General features: G+C 38.3%; 1 protein-coding gene across 1 annotated transcript; it reads right to left on the bottom strand.

Annotated features, from left to right (window-relative positions):
• Positions 1–794: 794 nt before the first annotated feature.
• Positions 795–19,107, bottom strand: LOC111270334 (O-acyltransferase like protein). The gene is made up of 16 exons (XM_086972449.1): positions 18,994–19,107; positions 18,037–18,148; positions 17,397–17,511; positions 16,906–16,982; positions 11,087–11,283; positions 8,727–8,788; positions 8,281–8,457; positions 7,352–7,427; positions 6,692–6,771; positions 6,105–6,227; positions 4,613–4,733; positions 4,224–4,413; positions 2,530–2,672; positions 2,113–2,239; positions 1,846–1,969; positions 795–1,314 (listed from the first exon to the last, which is right to left on the bottom strand). The coding sequence occupies exons 1-16, from the start codon at positions 19,039–19,041 to the stop codon at positions 1,212–1,214; spliced, it is 1,875 nt and encodes a 624-aa protein (XP_086828575.1). The 5' UTR covers positions 19,042–19,107; the 3' UTR covers positions 795–1,211.
• Positions 19,108–19,882: the final 775 nt, after the last annotated feature.

Below are 19,882 nucleotides of genomic sequence, written 5' to 3'. Positions count from 1 at the left end.
TTTACGTATTTTAAGCCAAGGAAAGCATTAACTTACCGAAGTTAATACCGAACTTAGCGAAGTGGAGACTAATTAAGGTTAGTCGAGTGAGCTGAGTTGAATCATATTGTTAAATATCACAAACAGCAGGCAAACCTGGCTGTTGCCAAACGCTGGTTAGTTTTGATCTATGAGATACATTTAATGGCTCGATCATAATTTGACAGCTAAAATTACACTGATATATATAAAAAAAAAAAGCAAAATTTCTAATTGGACTTGACTGGGAACCTGAAACAAATGGCAGGGTTTACTTAAAAAAGAAAAAGCTACAAAGAGTTCAGGATTTGACTAAGCAAGCTTCACTAAACAACGCTTTGGCTGTACCCTCTCAGAAGTTTGATGAAGGGCTGATTAACGTTGCATAAACCATCTACGAATGAAATAGAAAATGTACAGATGCCTGATTTTACTTACCTGAATTTAGAATTGTAATCAGCGTGAAACAATATTTATCATTATAATGAAACGCAGAAGACCTTTACATCAAATTATAAAGGTATCGACATGAGGGGAAGTTGGGATTCAGCCGAGCTTATATTGGGCTCATTTTGCGGGTGTACAAGACGTTATCACACCCAATATGAACTGAGAATCCTTCGCCTACCAGACGCGACTTCCCCAACATCAAAGGAAAATTATTGTCGGCTGTTCTTCATGTGGACTTACCATTTGAGACTGAATGACAGCTGACTACTGAACTCCTCTACCACGGGATCAATGTCAGTGCTTTGAGAAAAGATCATGTCGTATTCCTTATTTATTAAAAAAAAACATATATACACACACATAGCTGTCTTGATTTTGCATGCCCGAAATCAGCAGTTTACAATACTATTTATATTGATGCATATTTGGAAATGTCCAAGGAGCACTTTTATGAAAGAAGCCAAAACATACCTTATATTGTTCAAATTTAACATTTTGAAAATTCATTAATATGGCTTGAAAAAATTGTTCAATACACTGAGTACCAATCTGATCATCTAAATAAGCTTTCGAGACTTTTGGCATTTTCTCTTATTTTTTTAGGTTGCTATAAAGCCTTGCTTTTTTTTTTGCAGATGTTTGATCTGGTACCAGTCCAAAGCCTGATCCCATTGAATTAACTGTATGTAGGGTGTGTGCGACAATTCCGTGCACGTGTCACTTATATTAGCTGACGCTGTTTGTCAATGGTTTCGGTCCGGAATGGAAGCTGTAGTCGCGACAAATGATGACTTTATCAATCTCCCAAACGTTTCACTGTAGTATGTGTTTTTACTTAGGTACACTCTTAGAAACAAGCAACAAAATGAGAGAACGTCCAGATTTAGATGTCGCTATACAGTGTAAATACCTGAATATTTCTTTGTGTCGTGTCTGGCATGAGATGGAATACAAGTGTATAAAAGTTTTAGATCACAAATTTTTTATATACACTTAAGCATTGCGTTTTATTAACATAAACAGACAAGCTATCTGTGAGAGTAATATTCGTATTCTTATTATTTTCAAGGAAAAATAATAGGTAAGCCGTTAACACCAGCATGGTCATCATACAGCAATGCCCCTCCCCCCCCCCAAATGAAGTTTAATTTTAAACGCGTTCACTATTGGCCACCGGAGAAGTTATCATATCGTGTGTAATGTCTGATGCAAACGAGTCGAACAATTGTATTTGGTTCAGCCGGCTACTCTCGTCGAAGGCGTAATTAGATGAAGTGGTAACGTTTTTTTCGGACGAAGCCGACTACGTTGCTAGGATAACTTATGTCTTTAGCTGCCAGTCAATGATTAACCGCTAGTTTGTTGCCATATGGTTACCTGAGTTCGAAGCAAGTTTCTCTGTTATTAACAGTGTCGTTGCTACGTCTCTTGGGCTTTTGAGCCACTATGAGAATGGGTTGGAGGGTCGGCTTGGGCTGAGGAGGCTCTGACGCTTGTGACACTGAAACGACAATAAAATATTGACCAATATAAGATCTGATCTCAAATGTTGAGCGATAATCTGCCATTACACTGCGTGACGTGCTTATGCAGGCATCCATGTTCAGATTAAATGGAAGCAATCTACTTTATAGTTGCACCTACCTCTTTGAGCCTCAAAAGGCCGAAGGCCGCACAACTTCAGTAGCTCCGTTACGGGTTTTTCAACAAGTAGCGACAAAATGATAGAGACCAATATGGCGAATACGACATGATGCAGTACCAGGTAGGACTACGCAAGAAATAAGAAAATAGAAACGGGACGCTTTTATCGGGCGTAGCGTAAAGGTCTGGCGGTCAAGCAAAATTATGCTGTATTTAAAGAGCTACGTCGATAGCTTCGATTTGCTCATTATCTTTCTTTGAATCTGAAGAAACGATACCGGTTGATTCAGCAATACAATCCTTTCAAGTTATCTTTCATTCAGGATTGCGTCACAATAGAAATTGATTTTAAATGATGAAAATAACTAATTTATATAGATAACCTTCCTCTAGTTAATAGTTATGGCTGTTTCTTACCAAATAATCATACGAGAAGAAAAATGGAGAGCGGGCTATGCCGTTTGAGTACAGGATCACATAAGCGTGTGATAACAGCATACAATAGGTGAGGCGTGAGAAAATGGCCCATATTCGCCATGATAACATCCAGAGGATCAATCCTAGGATGAAGAGAAGTGGGGAATTAATGATTATCATCCATGGCTATAGTATATAGAAGTGACACTATTCGTTCGGATATGTACTCTCGTACATGAACGTCTTTAAAAATAAAAGAACAATTGCCTCGTTTCAGGTTCCCATTCGTTATGTTGGGTTGCGGAATCAAAGCACAAATTTATCAAAGATTCTACTGAAATTTCTCTCTAAAATTCGCGAGTATCTCTTTGAGATGTTAGCTTCTAACAATTCCATTTAAAATGTTAATTTCTTTTTGGTTGAATCGATTCTTGCCTGAATAAAGCCGTGTTGGCTTCCAACCAATCCAAGTAGTCGGATAAATAAAATATCATTGAAGTTGTTTACAGCTCAAAAGTTTTCCAACAGAGATAATATTGACGACGTTACATGTTGCAGACGGTCGCCTATATATATATATATTACTAAAGCTCTAGGATTGTTTGTATATGTTTGTTCCGATCTAAATCGATTTAACGTAGTCGGGTCGCTAGTGTACCATCCCCAATAGTTAGTACTGAGTATAGGAGTTCATTTTAATTATTCCATAAAACGTAATGTTGATTTAGGCAAATTTCTTGTTTTTTGCAACTAACCGTACTTTCTTATAGCATTTTACATCGTACACATGGCGAGGTGGAGAGCTATCTTTTGGTGAGGTTTTGTTAAAACTTTTTTTCACTCATAAAATATTAATCATGGAGGAGGTCTATAGAGAAGGGGGGGGATGGGGATGGGGATGGGGAGGAGGAGGAGAATCTCGATACCCTCGCTTGGAAGCTTTCGCCGAGCTAAGTTAAAAAAATGCAATTTATAATTCTATAGGCGAATTAGATGTTCGCCTCGCTCACGTGGCAGTAGGGTAAAGATATATTTCTAGCTACTTTGGATGTTTTTTGAACGAATCCTCAGGAAGTGTCAGTTGGAAAGTTATAACGACTGATATGGCGGATACTTTACAATAATATCTTTCAAAAGGTTTTCTGAAATAGGTACAAAAGTGTAAAAAAAATAATTACATGGCACTTCGTTATGTTTACATTAATCAGCAGATCCGTATGAGCTGAGTGAAAATGCAATATACACCTAAAGCTGATCATTCAGCGTTATAAAAATTAAAAATTTAATATAGTAGCTTTTTTCGTCTAGGTGATCTATCTACGTAGTATAGAAGGAAGACAGGCGAAAGACCTCGATCATCCCCTTTAGTTCAAGGGTCGCAGTTTTAAGTCTGGACAACTATGGATATTAGAGAGCCCTTGTGCGCAAAGGCAGTATATGAAATGTCCAAGTAAGTATAATAAAAAAAAAAAAGAATAAAAATGCAACCTTGGTAAAGTCCTAGGAAGTTAATCGATAGATTAGTAGACTTAGTCAATTTTATCGTTGTTCAGAGCTAGGTAATTCAGGGTGCTTGCAATAAGGTAACTATTAATGTATACTTTAGCCTAAGTAACCTAATCAAATTAATCAAGCATAAAGCAGATGCCTGGCGAAGTTTGCAGGTCCGTCTAGTAATATATAGCGCAACGTACGGGCATATCCAACGGCACAGGAAAGACACATAAAGAGTAGAGGTCCACACCAGACGAGCCGATGAAGTCCAGCAAATATTGCAGCCTCCATTGAGGTCGGTAGCTTTAGCCCACGGTTCCAATAGTACGTTGAATATATGAGGGCCATTGAAACAGCCACCGTCAGCAGCCAGCCTATCGCGTTATCGCACTATTTAGCAGTGAGCAAAAATCAAAAATGAAATTTACTTGCTAGTACACCTCCATTTTGAGTATAGTAATTATACACAATATAGCTTCTTCGTTTTATTCAGAAATTACGTTTGTCAGACGTCAAATTCGATTTGTCTGACAAGTAAGCCGTGTAGTAAAAATGTTATAGAAAAGCTAAAGCAATAATTTTCACAAACCTTCGAAACATTGAGAGATTTGTATTTTGAGAGAAAAAGGCCAAGGTAGACGCCCACGAAGAAAACGCCACCCCTCGTATAAATTTTCGTGTACACTTCGTCGAAATATACGTGCCGAGTCCTGCGCGGGGTGAGTATGTTGTTAACAACAGAGTGGTAATCATTATCGAAATTGTTTACTGCGGGGACTATATACGTATTTACGTTTACTGCGGGGACGTATAGTAGGCTCACAGTATGCTATCTGGGATACATTTATATATATATATATATATATATATATATTATTTACATTTATACATTTTGCCACGAATTTAGGTCAGACACTCTAAAGCGACAAAACCCATTTTGCCAATCATTGTTTTTATCTTCACTGTGCTCTCATCGCTCCACGTCGTTCCAAATTCGCCTAAAAGTCACGTATTTTCGATAAAATCCCTAGTCAACCAATGTAGTGTAATACAAGGATGATGTATATAGTACCGTTGGAACTTATGGTATCGGTAACATTAACTTATAATACGAAACGAACAAGATTTACACAGGTAAAATAATACACATTGTAGAAGACAGTTACAACCAGATCTGCCAACAAATACATCCTCAGCAGTAGCTAGATAGACGCAGTGCTGACTATGATTACTACTATCGTTTTTGATAACCAATCTTTAAGTTAAATTTCTCAATCAATCAAATTCGATTGATTCTCTTCTACCAATACTTATGAAGGAACTTTATAAATACAGATCAATAACACAATATCCCTATGAAAAAGTGAATATATAGAACTATTGTAAGCACTCTTCGTCATAGAGGCTATGCGAATTTCATTAAAAAAAATCATTTGATGAGAGGTGCTATTGTAATAGCGACAGGAGGAATCTTCTGCTGTAAAGTTAACGATAGCAATTTGGGCTTTCTCCAATTTTTAACTTCCCGGAATTTGTCGCGAAGTTACTCATTGTCGTGCATTAAATATTTGCCTTACCCCGAAGGTAGTCAAGCTAGTGTCGCCTATTGAATAATTTCTCGACAAGTGACCAGACTGTGAATCTGAGTCGATCGCCGCAAACTGGACGTTCCTGCACGTGAGAACGTATAGTCTCACCCGAATGTACTTAACTTTACCATCGACAGCATCCCGAATATATTGATGCGGTGCACGTGCATGATCTGGTCTAGCTTAATAATTTCCTACTCAGCGGAATGCTTGCTCCCAGTCTGATGAGAACCATCAGATTCGGCAACCATTAGCATCAACGTTTCTACCCCATTCGTCTATAATGACCTCTAATAATAATAATAATAATTTAACTCAAGCGTATGAGTCCATACCCATACAGAAACAATGGAAGATATTATTGCCAATAGGAACCACATGCTTAGTCGTTCTCTAGTAATTAAGTTATTACAACTCTATTGAAAATCTAAACAGTCGGCTATATTTCTTGCAAGTGAATTAACTCATAAAATAACATAAAACATCGCTTACCCAGCTTTGTACTCTCTAAGCAACAGAGTGGGCCCCGAGTCAAAAGTGAGCGTAATTGTCACAGTGACTAGGGCCGAACTCAAGATCGTTACCAAAGTTAACAGCCTTCCAAAAACAGGTCGCCTGTAAATGCCAGTCCTACTTGACATCCTATATATTTACAAAGCTTTTTCCTTGTCATTCGGCTACTTTATAAATAAATACTGACTTACTAAGTGTTCGTTGTATTATACACCAATTTGAAGTGCTTCTGTTAACATCGTGAGGTGGGTGTTGCAAAAAACGAGTTGCCTTCTACAATTACTTTTTTTACTACTACTACTACTACAATTACAATAAAATCAAAATATAACTTGTCCAACGTAAATCTGCTTGGAGCCTTGTGAGGACTAAACGACTAGCATTGTTGGGGGCGTTTTCCAAGAACTGTCTGGGTATCCCTACGAGATTAAATCTAACTTTGTGATAATGCTTCTATATATAATGCTAATATAATGGGGTATATTTTAAGAATTTCAATCGCTCTTTTGTAGGTGTCGAGAGATCTTAAAACACAGTACTGCAAACAGCAAAGTTGCACAACTTACGTTATTAAGAAGTAGACGAGGGCTGCCCCGACGAAAGAGCATTGTACGAGAAAAGATGGCAACCATAGTTGTTCAATACACTTAAAACGGTTAATTAAGACAGCTATATTATATTCATGTAATTAATATAATACATTTACTTGTGTGTACAAGCGTGTAAGAAACGTTCGTTGGCAATCGGGATGGAGGCGATCGAGTTAGACAAAAATATCCCGTTCGTTTCTTGTCCAGCAATTAAATATTTGTAGATGGGGAATTTATTTTACACGTGTACCATATCTATTCATATATATATATATATACATATACGTTTACCGAGGCGTCCCGCTTTGTATATAACTAGCAAAAAGGACCGATGCTATCCAAGAAAGTAATCGTTAAGTGTGCTCCAGGTGCAAAACAAAATGCGAGACGCAAGTTGGAACGAAGCAATTTTAGTACATGTGTACATTTCGTTAAACCCTGTTCAACATAATTTTTACAGATGTGTAGCCTCTAACCGATATACCTTGATAATCGATTTTTTACTATTTGATTTTTGTTAGTTTGTTTGTATTCCTGAAAAAGCATCCATTTTTAATATGGTTGTCCTTCTTAAGGCGTACGATAAACACAGTTTCAAACAAAGTCACACGTTACAGCTGGTCTCATTTGGCGCACCTGTTGTTTTCGTGATACGAAATTGTTAATCATGAGAAGATTTTTCCACCAATGTTCTGCGCAGCCGGTGGTGAATCTGGAATCAAAAGTCAAGTAAAATATGGCTTTATCAAGTTAAAGATGGAACGTATTTTTATACAGAACGACTATATTAACATTAGTAAATCATAAATATGCTTTATGTACATTTGAAGAACAAATGAAGTTGGAATAGAGATAGTTCAGTCGCACATATTTTCGTAGTTCTATAAAGATTCCATAGCAGATATTTCAAAATAGGCTACTTATTACTGTTGTCCTGAGCCGCACATGGGTGACGAAAACGTGCACTTAGTTTATTATGTTAATATAATAATGATATTGTATTTTATCCAAAATAAAAAAACACATTTTTTTATGTTTTGTCTTTGCACCCTAAACTAGGTTAAAATGTTAATTACTGCTTTTGTTTGCCGAGTTTTTAGTTCAACATCTGCCAAAGATGACAGACGTTCAAGTAAGAAAGACTCAGTACTACCACCGGACGATTTACGGTGAGCTTTTCTTAGCGCTGTGGTCAATAGCGTACGAGATCCTTTGAGCCTGATGAAAGGAGACATAGGAACAGTACTACAGCTTTTCAATAGTTCTGTGATGTGTCTGAGCACGAAAAAAGGTCTGCTCCGAAGGGCAAAGTCAAAGGGCCCATGAATAAATCCGAACATGCCAATATCATATATTGACCTTTTGATTTGCTTTTGGTCAACACGCGTGAATTCTAAAAAAGCGTACCCTTATAGCAACATCGGTAAGTATTTCCTTTTCAGCTCCTAACGAATACTTCGTCACAGTTTAATTATTATCAGATATATGGTAGCTGTGACAAAACGGAGCATTGCGACGTGCATGCATATCATAAACATATATAGTGTAAATTGCGGCCTGCGTACCTCGACATTTCGAACGACCACGATGGCCCTTGTCCTAGGTGGGGCAGTAAAAGCAAGACGAAGCCCATACAGAACGCTATGAGCGATAACATATGTAGGACTATGTACAAACAGCAACAAACGACGCCGCGAATTGATGCTCCTTTTTGTTCCAATTCAAATGCAAAGAAGACTGCCCTATAAATTTGGATACGTGAGAACACATACAAGAATCAACTCAAATATAGATAAGCACGGAAGTCAGTCAAAATTCAACGAGCCGTCGAGGCGCATTGTTTCCTTAGGAATTATTATCTAATAAACAGCCATATCCTAAATATAGTCAACATGAAATTGGATAACGCAGTTTTACGTTTAAGCTTTGTGCTTTACGATAAAAGCCGTACTTTATTGACAAATACTATTATTGACTATTCAATAGAGCGCAACAATGTTAACAGACTTACGCGACGAAGATAATCGTGTCCTCGGCGAGCGAAAAGTTCAGCACGAACGTAATAACGAGGTCCTTTATGTTGTTGAAGTTTACGACACATGTAATACAAATAGTCATTAGGAAAAACGAGCTAGTTTTATAGGTGAGAAAAGTTTTTTCAACATACCGTACTTTCTATAACAAATTTATCGTACAACATAACATATGACATACTATCAATCATTTCAATGGATACAGCAGTTATTAAAAGGAGTTGTTCTTGACAGAATTGTAGAATCAGCTGAAGGCGGGAAGTTCGAAGCAACACTCAGATTTGTGGCTAACCATACAGAAATACGCAGTAGTTAATTACATAGTCGAAAATTATAGAGTTACATGGGCCAAATGCACACACTGTAATTGTCAAAAATAACTCTTCCCATTTTTCCAGAAATGCTTCTTCGTTGCGCACACGCACACACACACACACACACACACGCATACGTGTGTATTAAGGAAGTGTATGCCTTTGGCCCACACAATTCCTCAAGGTAGAGTGATGTGAATTAGAAAAGCAGCTATATGAATCGCTGATGATTTTATTCAAAGAAGCCATACCTTTAACAAGCTCTAGGGAACGTGCGGGTTTTCTGACAAAGAACTGTAGTCTTAATTATAACCATTAATCTGAAGCTAGCTAGGCCAAAGATCATTATTTATTTGTAAGTCCTTATAAAGAGATCCTAAAATGAAAGAAAAATCCCATAGAAATACATACATCTTGTAAATATTAGGTTAGTCGAAATGTCAGTTTCTGCACCTAACAAAAACGCAGCAACGGGAGTTAGGAACTGAGCGTACTCGGCCTCATGGCCACGCATCCTTCACGTATGTCCATCAGGGTAGCATTGATAGCAGTCTCGTTCGCCCAGAATATATCCCTTCCTCTCACGTAAGATTCTTAACAGTGTGACGTTTAAAATCATCTTACGCGCCCCACATTTTTAGTTGGTACTTAGTTCCTGTCCCAATTAATGTGTTAAGTATTCGTGAGCGCTATTTTGTGAGTAGTTAATTCACTCGTCCCATCCGAGATGTTTATGTCTAATGTGACGAAGTCGTCAAGCCAGTTCTTAAGATCCGCCCCTAATTTCATCCTCCACTCATCGAAAAAGGCGATAATATGTTAACGCGAAGCCTAGAGAGATAGCGGATGCAAAAGGGCCTCTCACTGAAGTTCTAGCAGGAGAACTTTAACGTCCTTTGTCATATTTACCTGACATGACAGGTAGAGAAAGATAGATGACTTTGCCTTTCCTATCGGACCTCTTTTACTGGATAGGTTTGTTCATTCGATGTAATCCGGTCAAAGCACTGTCCAATATCTTTCTAGTTCTATCGAGTGCAAATGGTAGCTTTCTTCGAATGGAAGCTTAGCTTAACTCTGGCCATAAGCACATCCCCCAAAAATATTTATTTTCTTCTCTACGTCACATCGACGTGTAGACCCTGCCTTTTGTCACCGACAACAATTCTGTGTAGGAGTCCTTGATTGCAACCGCACGCTTCTTAATTCCAGACAAGGTGTTTTGATCATGAGAAAGCTTATAGCCCATGCTCTTAGCTTATTAACAAGCCACCTTTCATCAGTCTCGGCATGGCCGACCGAGGCGAACTTCCACGTTCAAAATGGAGACTAACTTTAGGAGAGCACTGCTGAGCAGATATCTCAAGTATAGTGTCTTCTGCGTACGCGACATAAATATCTCGAGCTACTTCGGTAGCATTTTGTCCTCGGAAAGACTATAGGTACCCGCAGCGTTCCCTGCCAACAGAGATAGTTTTCGAGTCTGAATCCGAAATAGCGTTTGTTTCACCACGTAACGAGGTTAAAATCTGTTAAGAAAAGATAGTGTTCTCGAATAGTGTAAACTGCTCGTAAAGAACGAAACTTTCAATCAACCTAATGTATGCACACTAGCTCGAATTGTACCTAAAAGCAAAGTAACTTCTTCAATTTCTCTGTTAAGTTCGCATTGAATAAAGTTCTACTGCATATATGTATGCCCGAAGTACATAGGTTCCTATAGATCCCTAATATAGTTCTGTATTCGTATGACCATTTTAAACTAATTAACACTGACATTCAAAGTTGCGAAGTGGCAGCCTCCACCACCTGACCTACCTTTTTTTAAACCCTAATAATTTTTAAAATCAAACAGTCTTGAGAACGCCGAGGTTCAACCAGCTATCCAAATCCTCTTCCGGATAATGAATCATTTATATAGATACGAGGTGAGTCTACGGCTAAGCGCGCATTCAACGTTCTCTGAACACCCTGCGAATAATAATAGACTTTATTATTATATGAATACCAGGGACTTTACGTACTTTGATCATGTCCTTTAGGAGGAGCATGTTCCTCGTCAGCATCACTGAATGAAGATAGACAAAGTTTCCGGTAATGAACCAGACTACAGCCATGCCTCTGAGTCCATGTAACATTCGCCGAAGTGGGCATGCCTCTTCCCGCCAAAGGCTGGCATAGTTGGCTCGTACTGAGAAACAACGGACTACGGACATCACTTCTTAAAATAAACGATAAGAAACCGCATGTGTTACAGCTGACTACTCAATGCTTTAACGTCAAGAAGTAGCTAGGTCTTGAAACTCGAAAAACGAAAATAACGGGCAACATTTTTACATGTGCGTAGCTCCCTTTTGTCTAAAACGATATAAAGCTAGCCGTTATTCTATTGATGTAGGAGAATGTTATTATCAGGCGTGCACTGGAATCAGCCTTAAAAAGGATAGATCGAGAATCCGTTATTGGGACAATCTGCATGTATCTTCCCATAGACTAGCTATATATTCAGTAATCGTAATGCTTGAACAACGTATGCGCAGCTATCTTTGTGGCCGGTCAAGCTGTGTGATTCTAGACAAATATTAAAACTAAATTTAGAGGTCGTTCAAACATCTTAACGATCGTCACGCTAAACCGTTGTCTGAAGCGCAGAACGTTAGGCAGACGTCACTCGTAGTGATGCGTAATTTTCTTTCATAACAAAAGCAACAATTACGACAATGTAAGTGTGACTCACATAGATCGGATTCTGACTTGATGACGACTGTGTAGTTGTTGCTATAATCAAGCCGAGATATAAATAATTTCATTTGTATTCCTTACCAAAATTGTGTAAATCTTGCCTTTACTCTAAGGTTCTGCAATGTCACAAGTCGTTTGTGTGAACAATTTATTTTGCAACCTAGGCCTATTTTCCTTCATCTCAAATATGTCCAAAGCAGCTATTAGGTTAGATATGTTTCTCAACGCCAATCGAAATGAATTAATTAATGTAATCCTGTGTTGTATGTTAAAATTTGCGGTCGGCATTCATTGGACGTGAGTAGCAATCTCGTGTTACCTGAACGACTTATATCAGTGCTTCAACGCTGAATGTCTTCAAAGAAGATCTGAGACTTAAATATGTCACTTGTATTTTTCATAATGTTCAAGTGCCTTTTAACATATACAAAATAACCATAAACCGATTTCTTAATAAAAAAAAAATAGTATACTTTTTTATAAGTATCACAAGAACCTTTCATTGGAGGGTGTCAGAACTGAGACGAACAGAAGGCGTCGGTTTTATACCGAATCTTCACCTTACTGAAGTCTCAACACTTAATTAATCCTCGTTATTCTGGTTGAATAGTAGGTGTGTAGTTAACAGTCATTAAAAACAGAACAGTGAACAAAATAAAATCATGGAATCGGCACGTGGTCAACAGGATAGAGCTGAATGCACTATCGAGTATGCAATCCGGTATGGTGACAAAATATATGCAACATTTGTAGATGTTGGGTGTAAATACCAAAAATAAACTACAGTAGCGCTATGGCAGTTCCCAACTAATCTGTTTCTCCAGTCGCGCCAATCCTTATAAACTTCAACGACTAAAACGCCTAATTCTTTTGCGACCACTGGGATGCTTGCGGCAGCTTACCCAAGAAGTAGTGGTTATTCAACAGGACGCCATATTTTACCAGGGAAATTAGAAAAGTTAACGCAATTATATAGCTATTCGATTTGTACGTATTGAGCGATGAGCACTTCGAACCGTCGATTAAAAAGCTTTTACGAAAACTAGCCGCCGCCGCAGCCCGAGAGATTGTTCAGCTAAGCATCGCATTAGAGCAGTTCTATATAGTCTATGTAGAATCCGGTAAGAAAAAGCCGCAACAGAAGAATATAGCAGAAAGCTTAGGGAGTTTATGCACCTATCGTGATCGATGTCTACGCCTTTGCAACACTTCGTAGCCGCGTTTAACTTAAACGTAAAGGCTCTGGTAGTCGTTGACAAATAGGACTTTCACCTTTATTATATAGAGAAAGGTTCAAATAGCTGGTCAGAGACAAAGATAGGTTAACTTCCCTATTCTTAGTAGAACTAGATTATGTAAGATGCGCATTTGGTATTAGCTACAATGGCGCCCTGGTCATCTCATATACTTAACAGTATTAGGCAGCTATCCAATAGTGAGCGGACATTGCTAAAAAATTGTAGTGAACATTATTCCTAATTAAATGAATATTCTGCAACAAAAATTATATTAGTAGAAAATGCGAAAAAAAAAAAAATGTCAACAGGTCGACGCACACAGTTAGTTAGGGGGCAAATATCTAAAAATAAGCTATTCCGCTAACAAATGTCGTGTAGCTAAAGTAACGTGGTCCAAAAAATACAAGCTTGACTCCACTGTTGGCAGGATCAATGGTCAGTGCTGTGAAAATATAAATAACAGAATTAATTTTCAATTGCTACAGACAAATCTAGTTTGGATTATCGACAACGATAAGCAAATAATTTTCGGAGCACTGTTTGATACAGGAACACCAAACTTCCTTACCTCGACGTTTCTCTTTCATAAAATAGGCTAGAAATTACTAGATGTCTTAATCTTAGGGTAGCGTATTCCAAGTAGACCAACATGACCGCCATAACGTTTCCATTCCAACCACGGTTAAGTTCCAGTTAACATAAAAGGTTCCGGAAATATTTTGAGCTGTTACTTCATTTATCACCGACACGTTGAGCCTCAAACCCGTCGTTGATCATATCAAAGGTGACCTTTTTCTTAAAATTGACATTCTAGTTGGTACACATTTCGTGCCTTTATTCCACACCAGTAAAGGATAGCAGTGGAGCGACATAGTGGTAAGAAGACGCCCATGAAATGGGTAATCCATAATGGTAAGAAGGGTTATTCGGTCGAGGCACCACTGCGAACCACCACGGGCGCTACGACCTGGCATCGACAATCCAGCAGTCTGTAGTGGGATAGTCCCGTCTAAGCTTAAAGCTACGTAGCAATTTAAATCCGACGTTGATTTTCTTTGAAATATGGAAACTATAGGTATATGTCCAGTAAAAAGAAAGTCACAGATATAACCGGGTTTCGAGACGTTTCGCGGAGTTAATTTATAGGTTATCATCAGATTGTTATGTGCTAAGCCTCTTATTTAAGAGAAGCAAGTTTTTTGGAGATGGCCAAAATACTGCACTGCATGGGTTAAAGCATTTCTCTTTTACAGGGAGGAACACGAAGGTTTGGAAAGCAGTCGACACGGAGATCCAGAAATATAAACAGAATGTGTTTATTGAAATAACTATTCCGAGAAAAGAATAGCTACATGCTCACTCTTTACCTGTTCAAATAGTTGTCAAAAATTCAAGTATGCCCTCCGACCGTATTGGGTGGAACTTCATGATGTTGTTTGTGCCATTGGCAAAAGGTTAAGCACACCAACGAAACGACTTATTACTATGACAATTCTATAGTTCTTGGTTAGATTCGCAATGCACCTTTAGAAAACGCCCTTAGAAAACTTTTATAACCAGCAGAAAAACTGAAATCCAATAATTATAACCTTTGCCTTTTTGGCTATATGTGGGGTCAAGCAAAAACCCGGCAGATATACCCGGCTAAGCCAGAGTATATCTCCTGAAAGCTCTGGCCATTTGGCCGCCTCCGTAGAACGAACAAAGCGAGCCTGCATCGATATGTGTGATAGACACGAATACAGTCGTACAACGTCTTACGTCTGAACGCAAACCGTCTGCCAATATGCTATACACACTATGTGTTGGTACCGCAAAAGCTAGCTTAGCTGATGCAAACCTATTTCAACCATATATAGATAGAAAAACTTATGAAGTTGATAGCTTGCATAATGCGTTTCATTGACAGAAGTCGTAGCAGCATTATCATACCGTTCGATTCAGGATCCATTAACGGGTACGAGTTTGTGAAGAATGTTGATACCCTATACAAAAAATGTCCAGCACCTTTGTTTTCATGCTAAATCAGAAACATTTTGAGAAGATTTTTCCCCAAAAAACATTTCAAAGAAAGATCGTGCCTATGAATAAGTATCTTTTTTATGGATAAAACACGCATCATTCGCAGCCATTTACACTTAGAAAGTGGAAAAATGGTTCGCTAAACAACGCCATTCTGTCTTCGACGACGCATTTCTACGTTTGCTGACAAGTTTGATTCACTTAATAAGAGCTTGTACAGTGACTAATGGATTACACTAGCCATCATCAGAAATCGGCATTTTGGTGCTGCACGCACGCAAGACAGTTAAAAAAAGGTTTTGGCAGACTGCAGGGTATGGCGAAAATTCGAGGCTAAACTTTCGTTTCGAATTCAGTAAAGCTCGCTTTTTTCGTTTATTGGTGTCGATTTTGCTAAGACAATATGGCATCAGAAAGACAACGGGTCAAAGGTGAGAAGCTATAACGCTGTGTGTAGGGGCATAAGCGGTCGAACTGGAATTGGCACTGGATTCAAGCTCGATTAAGTTCCTATTGGCATTAAATATTAGATATTTGAATAGATCCCTAGAAGTAACTAAGTTCATCTCCGACAATACGCAAACGCTTAAACAGACTGCAGGGGAACTTTTTGCAGTCAATTTTTCTGCATATTAAAGGCAAGTGAGTTCTTATTGAATTGAGCAGATTCGTGACATCGTAGGGGTTTTTTTTTACAGAAGGAAGAAGGCTTGTTCGACCAATAAAAACGCCTTTCAGATAAATTTTTAAAAGAAATGTCCTTCGCTTTAGAAAATTAGGACCTCAGACATGATTAATAGCCGATACCTCTTGACTATTAGAACTGCTACGAGAGATGCGAGAGCTCTGTGTCCTGCACATACTCTGTTCGGCGGTAAACCGAAGGTGTTTCTACCCGTAATAACCAGAACTACCGAAACAGGATTCTGTTAGTTCGGTAGTTTTCTAAAGGATGTCGCTATCAACAGAGACTCTCTAATCATTTCTGGAAGCAGCTTAAGGGCGCATACTTACAGGACTGGTGTCCTGCTCCTGTCTAGAGCCCTCTGCTTTTTTATTGAGCCGATAATATCAAGCTCGTTGAAGATTCTTCTCCAAACTATGTCTATTGACTGTTGTATCGTGCAATCTCCATAGCTTTCATTGTATAAGTTCTAATATCGGGAGAAAGGCAGATTCCTCAAGCTGGTCCTGCTTAGTTAGGACAGCTACTGATCAGATTCTACAGCATCATTAACAATGAGAGAATGTACCCTGAGTCGAACAGTTGCCTTTGTAGATTTCGCTATTGACAACGTAGTCATCAGCACAAATAATATTTATCGTTATGATACCTGAGTTATCTTTTAGGCTAACTGTACTGTCGCATGATGTTTGTGTTCCACTACTGAATAGTTTCATACAACGGATGGGGTATGACGAATAGGGCCGTCAATCTAATATCGGGCCTTTAAGGCTCTTAAATTCGATCGAATGCATATGCAGTTAGTGATCATTTAGGGCCCGTACTAGGGAGATAGCAAATACAAATATACCTTTCGCACAGTAAAACAGCACAAGTGAGACATGGAAGAAAGGAGACAAATTGCCCATTTGAACAAACGCCGTATGTGTAGGAAATCATCATTCTGGCACACGCGTACGCGCGACCTTCGTTTTGCGCGACATAAACCACTAAGTGCTATCCATTAGGTGTATATATATATATATATATATATATATATGCGATAGCCAAAAGATAGATGGTCCAATTTCGTCTTGAATTTCAGAAAATTTTCAAATCGCTGAAAGGAAAGTTTATTCTAAGGAATACCCTATAACGGTCAATAAATATTACTAACTTGAATTATTCTTAGTTGACATGTAATCACTGATCGTGCCGAACATGCAAAAGCAACAAAGAAGCACAACGAAACACCTGAAAATAGAATTTTAAAAGTCGCAGTGAACATTCTCAATTTGCTTAATTTGTGCATGTTCTTATATAGAAAAGTGTTTATAGAAAAATGTATCCAGGAATTATGTCTTGTCAAAGTGGAGTTATCTTGTACTGCACCAAATCGGACGTTCGTCTAATAAGCTCTCTCCCCCCTCTCTCTCTCTGTCTGTCTCTCCCTTTCTTTCCCTCCTCTCTCTCTCCCCTCTATCTCCTCTCTCTCTCTACATATATATATATATATATATATATATATATCCGACGTCCGCTTAAATCATGTTATTTTAATAGGTGCTATGATTCTACGAAGACCAGACACTTTCAATTAATTTCTTTAGTTCTCTATGTATACAAATGGTTTTTGGAGGTAAGCAATCCTAACGATTTACAACTCACAGGAACATTATGGCTGTATCTGGTATAGGACGATTATTGATATCTTCTCGGGTCTCGCAAGATCCAACAGTGAAGTTTACGCTAATCGCCAGAAATGCTCGTAGAACAGGAGTCACTTTGGGACAAAAATTTGACAGTAATAAATTTATAACACGTTAACGTCCTTACAAATGCTGAAATAGAGTACTTTGATGTAAGGATAGAGACCATGCGCTCAAATCGCTCCATTGGAAAGATATGTATATGCCGTACAAAATAACTATGCTATTTAAATCAGTTATAAGTCGCTTTACAAACGACGACGTTTGCCGATCTGCTTTTGGTTTGACGATGTGCAATCAGTTACTTTTATGTTATTATACGTTCTACACGAGTAAGGTTTCGTGCGTTCCGAACCTCCGGCAATGGTGTGTTCAATTATTAGTTACGATTTTTCAGGCAGCCGGTTAAAATGACGCACGTCGTCCGTACCTGTGCTCAGTATTTAATGTTGGGTTTCGTTCGTAAATGTTTGTCGTTTATTTAACCCACAGCTTATGTACCAAGCCCCTTCATTGGGACATATTGTTATTAAACCTGTTTCACTGACCTGTAACTGATTGCTTAGTACGTAATAATACAGTGGTTAGAGATTACCTACTAAAGTTGAAGAATTTTGAAACGTCCCTGCGGCTACAGGCGGAAGGAAAGCAGAGTCCGATAAAACCTGGTAATTCATCGATCATCCGGGTTATCTCATAGATAAGGTCAACCTGCAAAGGTATATTTAGACACTACTTGCTGCGTAGTGCTCCAACCGTACAATAAATATGTAACTCCGTATGGTTACTAGGAACGATATATTCACCCCCCCCCCCCCCCTGATATGATAAGTGCCAGTTGGCATTAACAATTACTCAGGCGACTTGAGACTATAACTGGAGTGATAACTTTAATTATTGTTATCGCTGTTCGATGTTTGTTTGTCTGTGTCCATAAATTACCTGGAGAAAATTTTAAATGATCATGTTCTTGCTAGTTACGAAGCATGCTAGGGACTTCGGAAGAGCCTTACATTTATCTAAGTATTACGATTCGTTGTGTGGTTAGGACTACATGGTTTTTGTATCTTTGAGGTCCTTTCATCGAAAATTTGACCAGGGTTTTCAACCGCTAGACTTATCAATTCGCCTCGTTCATACCAGAGGACACATAATAGAGGTAAAGATGTACAAATTCACAACACAATAAAATATCGCCTAATACATTTTTCATCTGTTTTCTCAGAATTTGTGAGAAAAATAATTATTTGAAAGCGTCTGAGGCTATTTCACTAAGATATTAGTTTAATTTATGGTAAAAATTAAGCTCCTCAAAGCTTTTTCAGATATAACGCCAATTTCCTGCTATAGACGTCAAATTCCTACCTACGCCATCAACGTGGTCACGTTATTTTAACCAATGTGCGTAATATAGTATATTTTTATAGACAATACTAATTTTTAAATGTTTTTATATTTTTAAAAAAAATATGCGAATACCCATCTTGCACTCTTCACAGTACCACACAGATTCGTCGTCTTAGTATTAGTAAGAATAGAACTTCAAAGTAACTCACTTCGTTCTGTAGGAAATATTCTATAATAGCTCGAGTGGCGTTACTCATCGAGGAGCTTCTGTTTGTGTAGCGTCGTAGCCAATATTCACCATCTAGCGTTGCTTTTACTCCGCAATATCTGAATAGTTAGATTGGAAAAGAAAAAAAAATCATGAAACATTTCCCTTACGATTTACACATACGTCCCATGCATACTAACTCTATATAGCATCAGGACTAGTCAACATCATTTGCACGCTATTTAATGGCGCGAATTAGGACTAATTGGAGTCTTTTATAACCTCTATAGATAGGCAAAGAACCGTATTGCCAGATAGTATTGCACATATGTGCCAGGCACGTAAGGCATTGACCAGGGGTCTGTTTGTGCATAACGGCTTAATTCGGTATATACACCCAGGTTGTTGAATAACTAGCGCGGCTATACAGCTATACGAGAATCGTGACGACTTGCTAAGGGAGCAAATCTCTATGATAGTCAGGCGTTCGCCTGTCCCAAGTGTCATTGCTTGCACCATCGCGAGGTCTCAAGTGACCTCAAAATATCCATATGCATCCTATTCTCAAGAGTGATAATAGGGATAATAGAAATAACAGGATAATATCTCAGCTAGACCCTTTAAGAACAACCGTGACATCGAATTTCCTACTTTCACCTTCTCTGATTCATTGAAAACGTCGCGACAGGCCAAAACAGTGTTTAATGGATGACCTTCAGGGAGCATGCGGTGAATAGCCTTGACGATAAATCACAGTTAACAGGTTTCATACCGAATTTCTATTGTTAACTATTGCAAAAAGCAATTTTTTTTCAATTCTAATAAAAGAGGATTGTTTTGCGTCTAAAAACAGATAAATATCACTAAACCATTTTAGAAAATAGCAACGG

This window comes from Varroa jacobsoni, unplaced genomic scaffold, assembly GCF_002532875.2.
Source record: "Varroa jacobsoni isolate VJ856 unplaced genomic scaffold, vjacob_1.0 scaffold_1463, whole genome shotgun sequence".
Taxonomy (NCBI): domain Eukaryota; kingdom Metazoa; phylum Arthropoda; class Arachnida; order Mesostigmata; family Varroidae; genus Varroa; species Varroa jacobsoni.
This window is presented reverse-complemented; position numbering and strand designations above follow the sequence as displayed.

Coding starts and splice junctions, on each gene's coding strand:
- LOC111270334 (XM_086972449.1), bottom strand. CDS start 19,041: ATGAGTAACGCCACTCGAGCTATTATAGAATATTTCCTACAGAACGAA. Junction 11,284..16,905: donor GTCAACTAAGAATAATTCAA/GTTAGTAATATT, acceptor GTTTATTTTAAG/AAGTGATGTCCGTAGTCCGT. Junction 2,240..2,529: donor TCTTCTCGTATGATTATTTG/GTAAGAAACAGC, acceptor TTTCTTGCGTAG/TCCTACCTGGTACTGCATCA.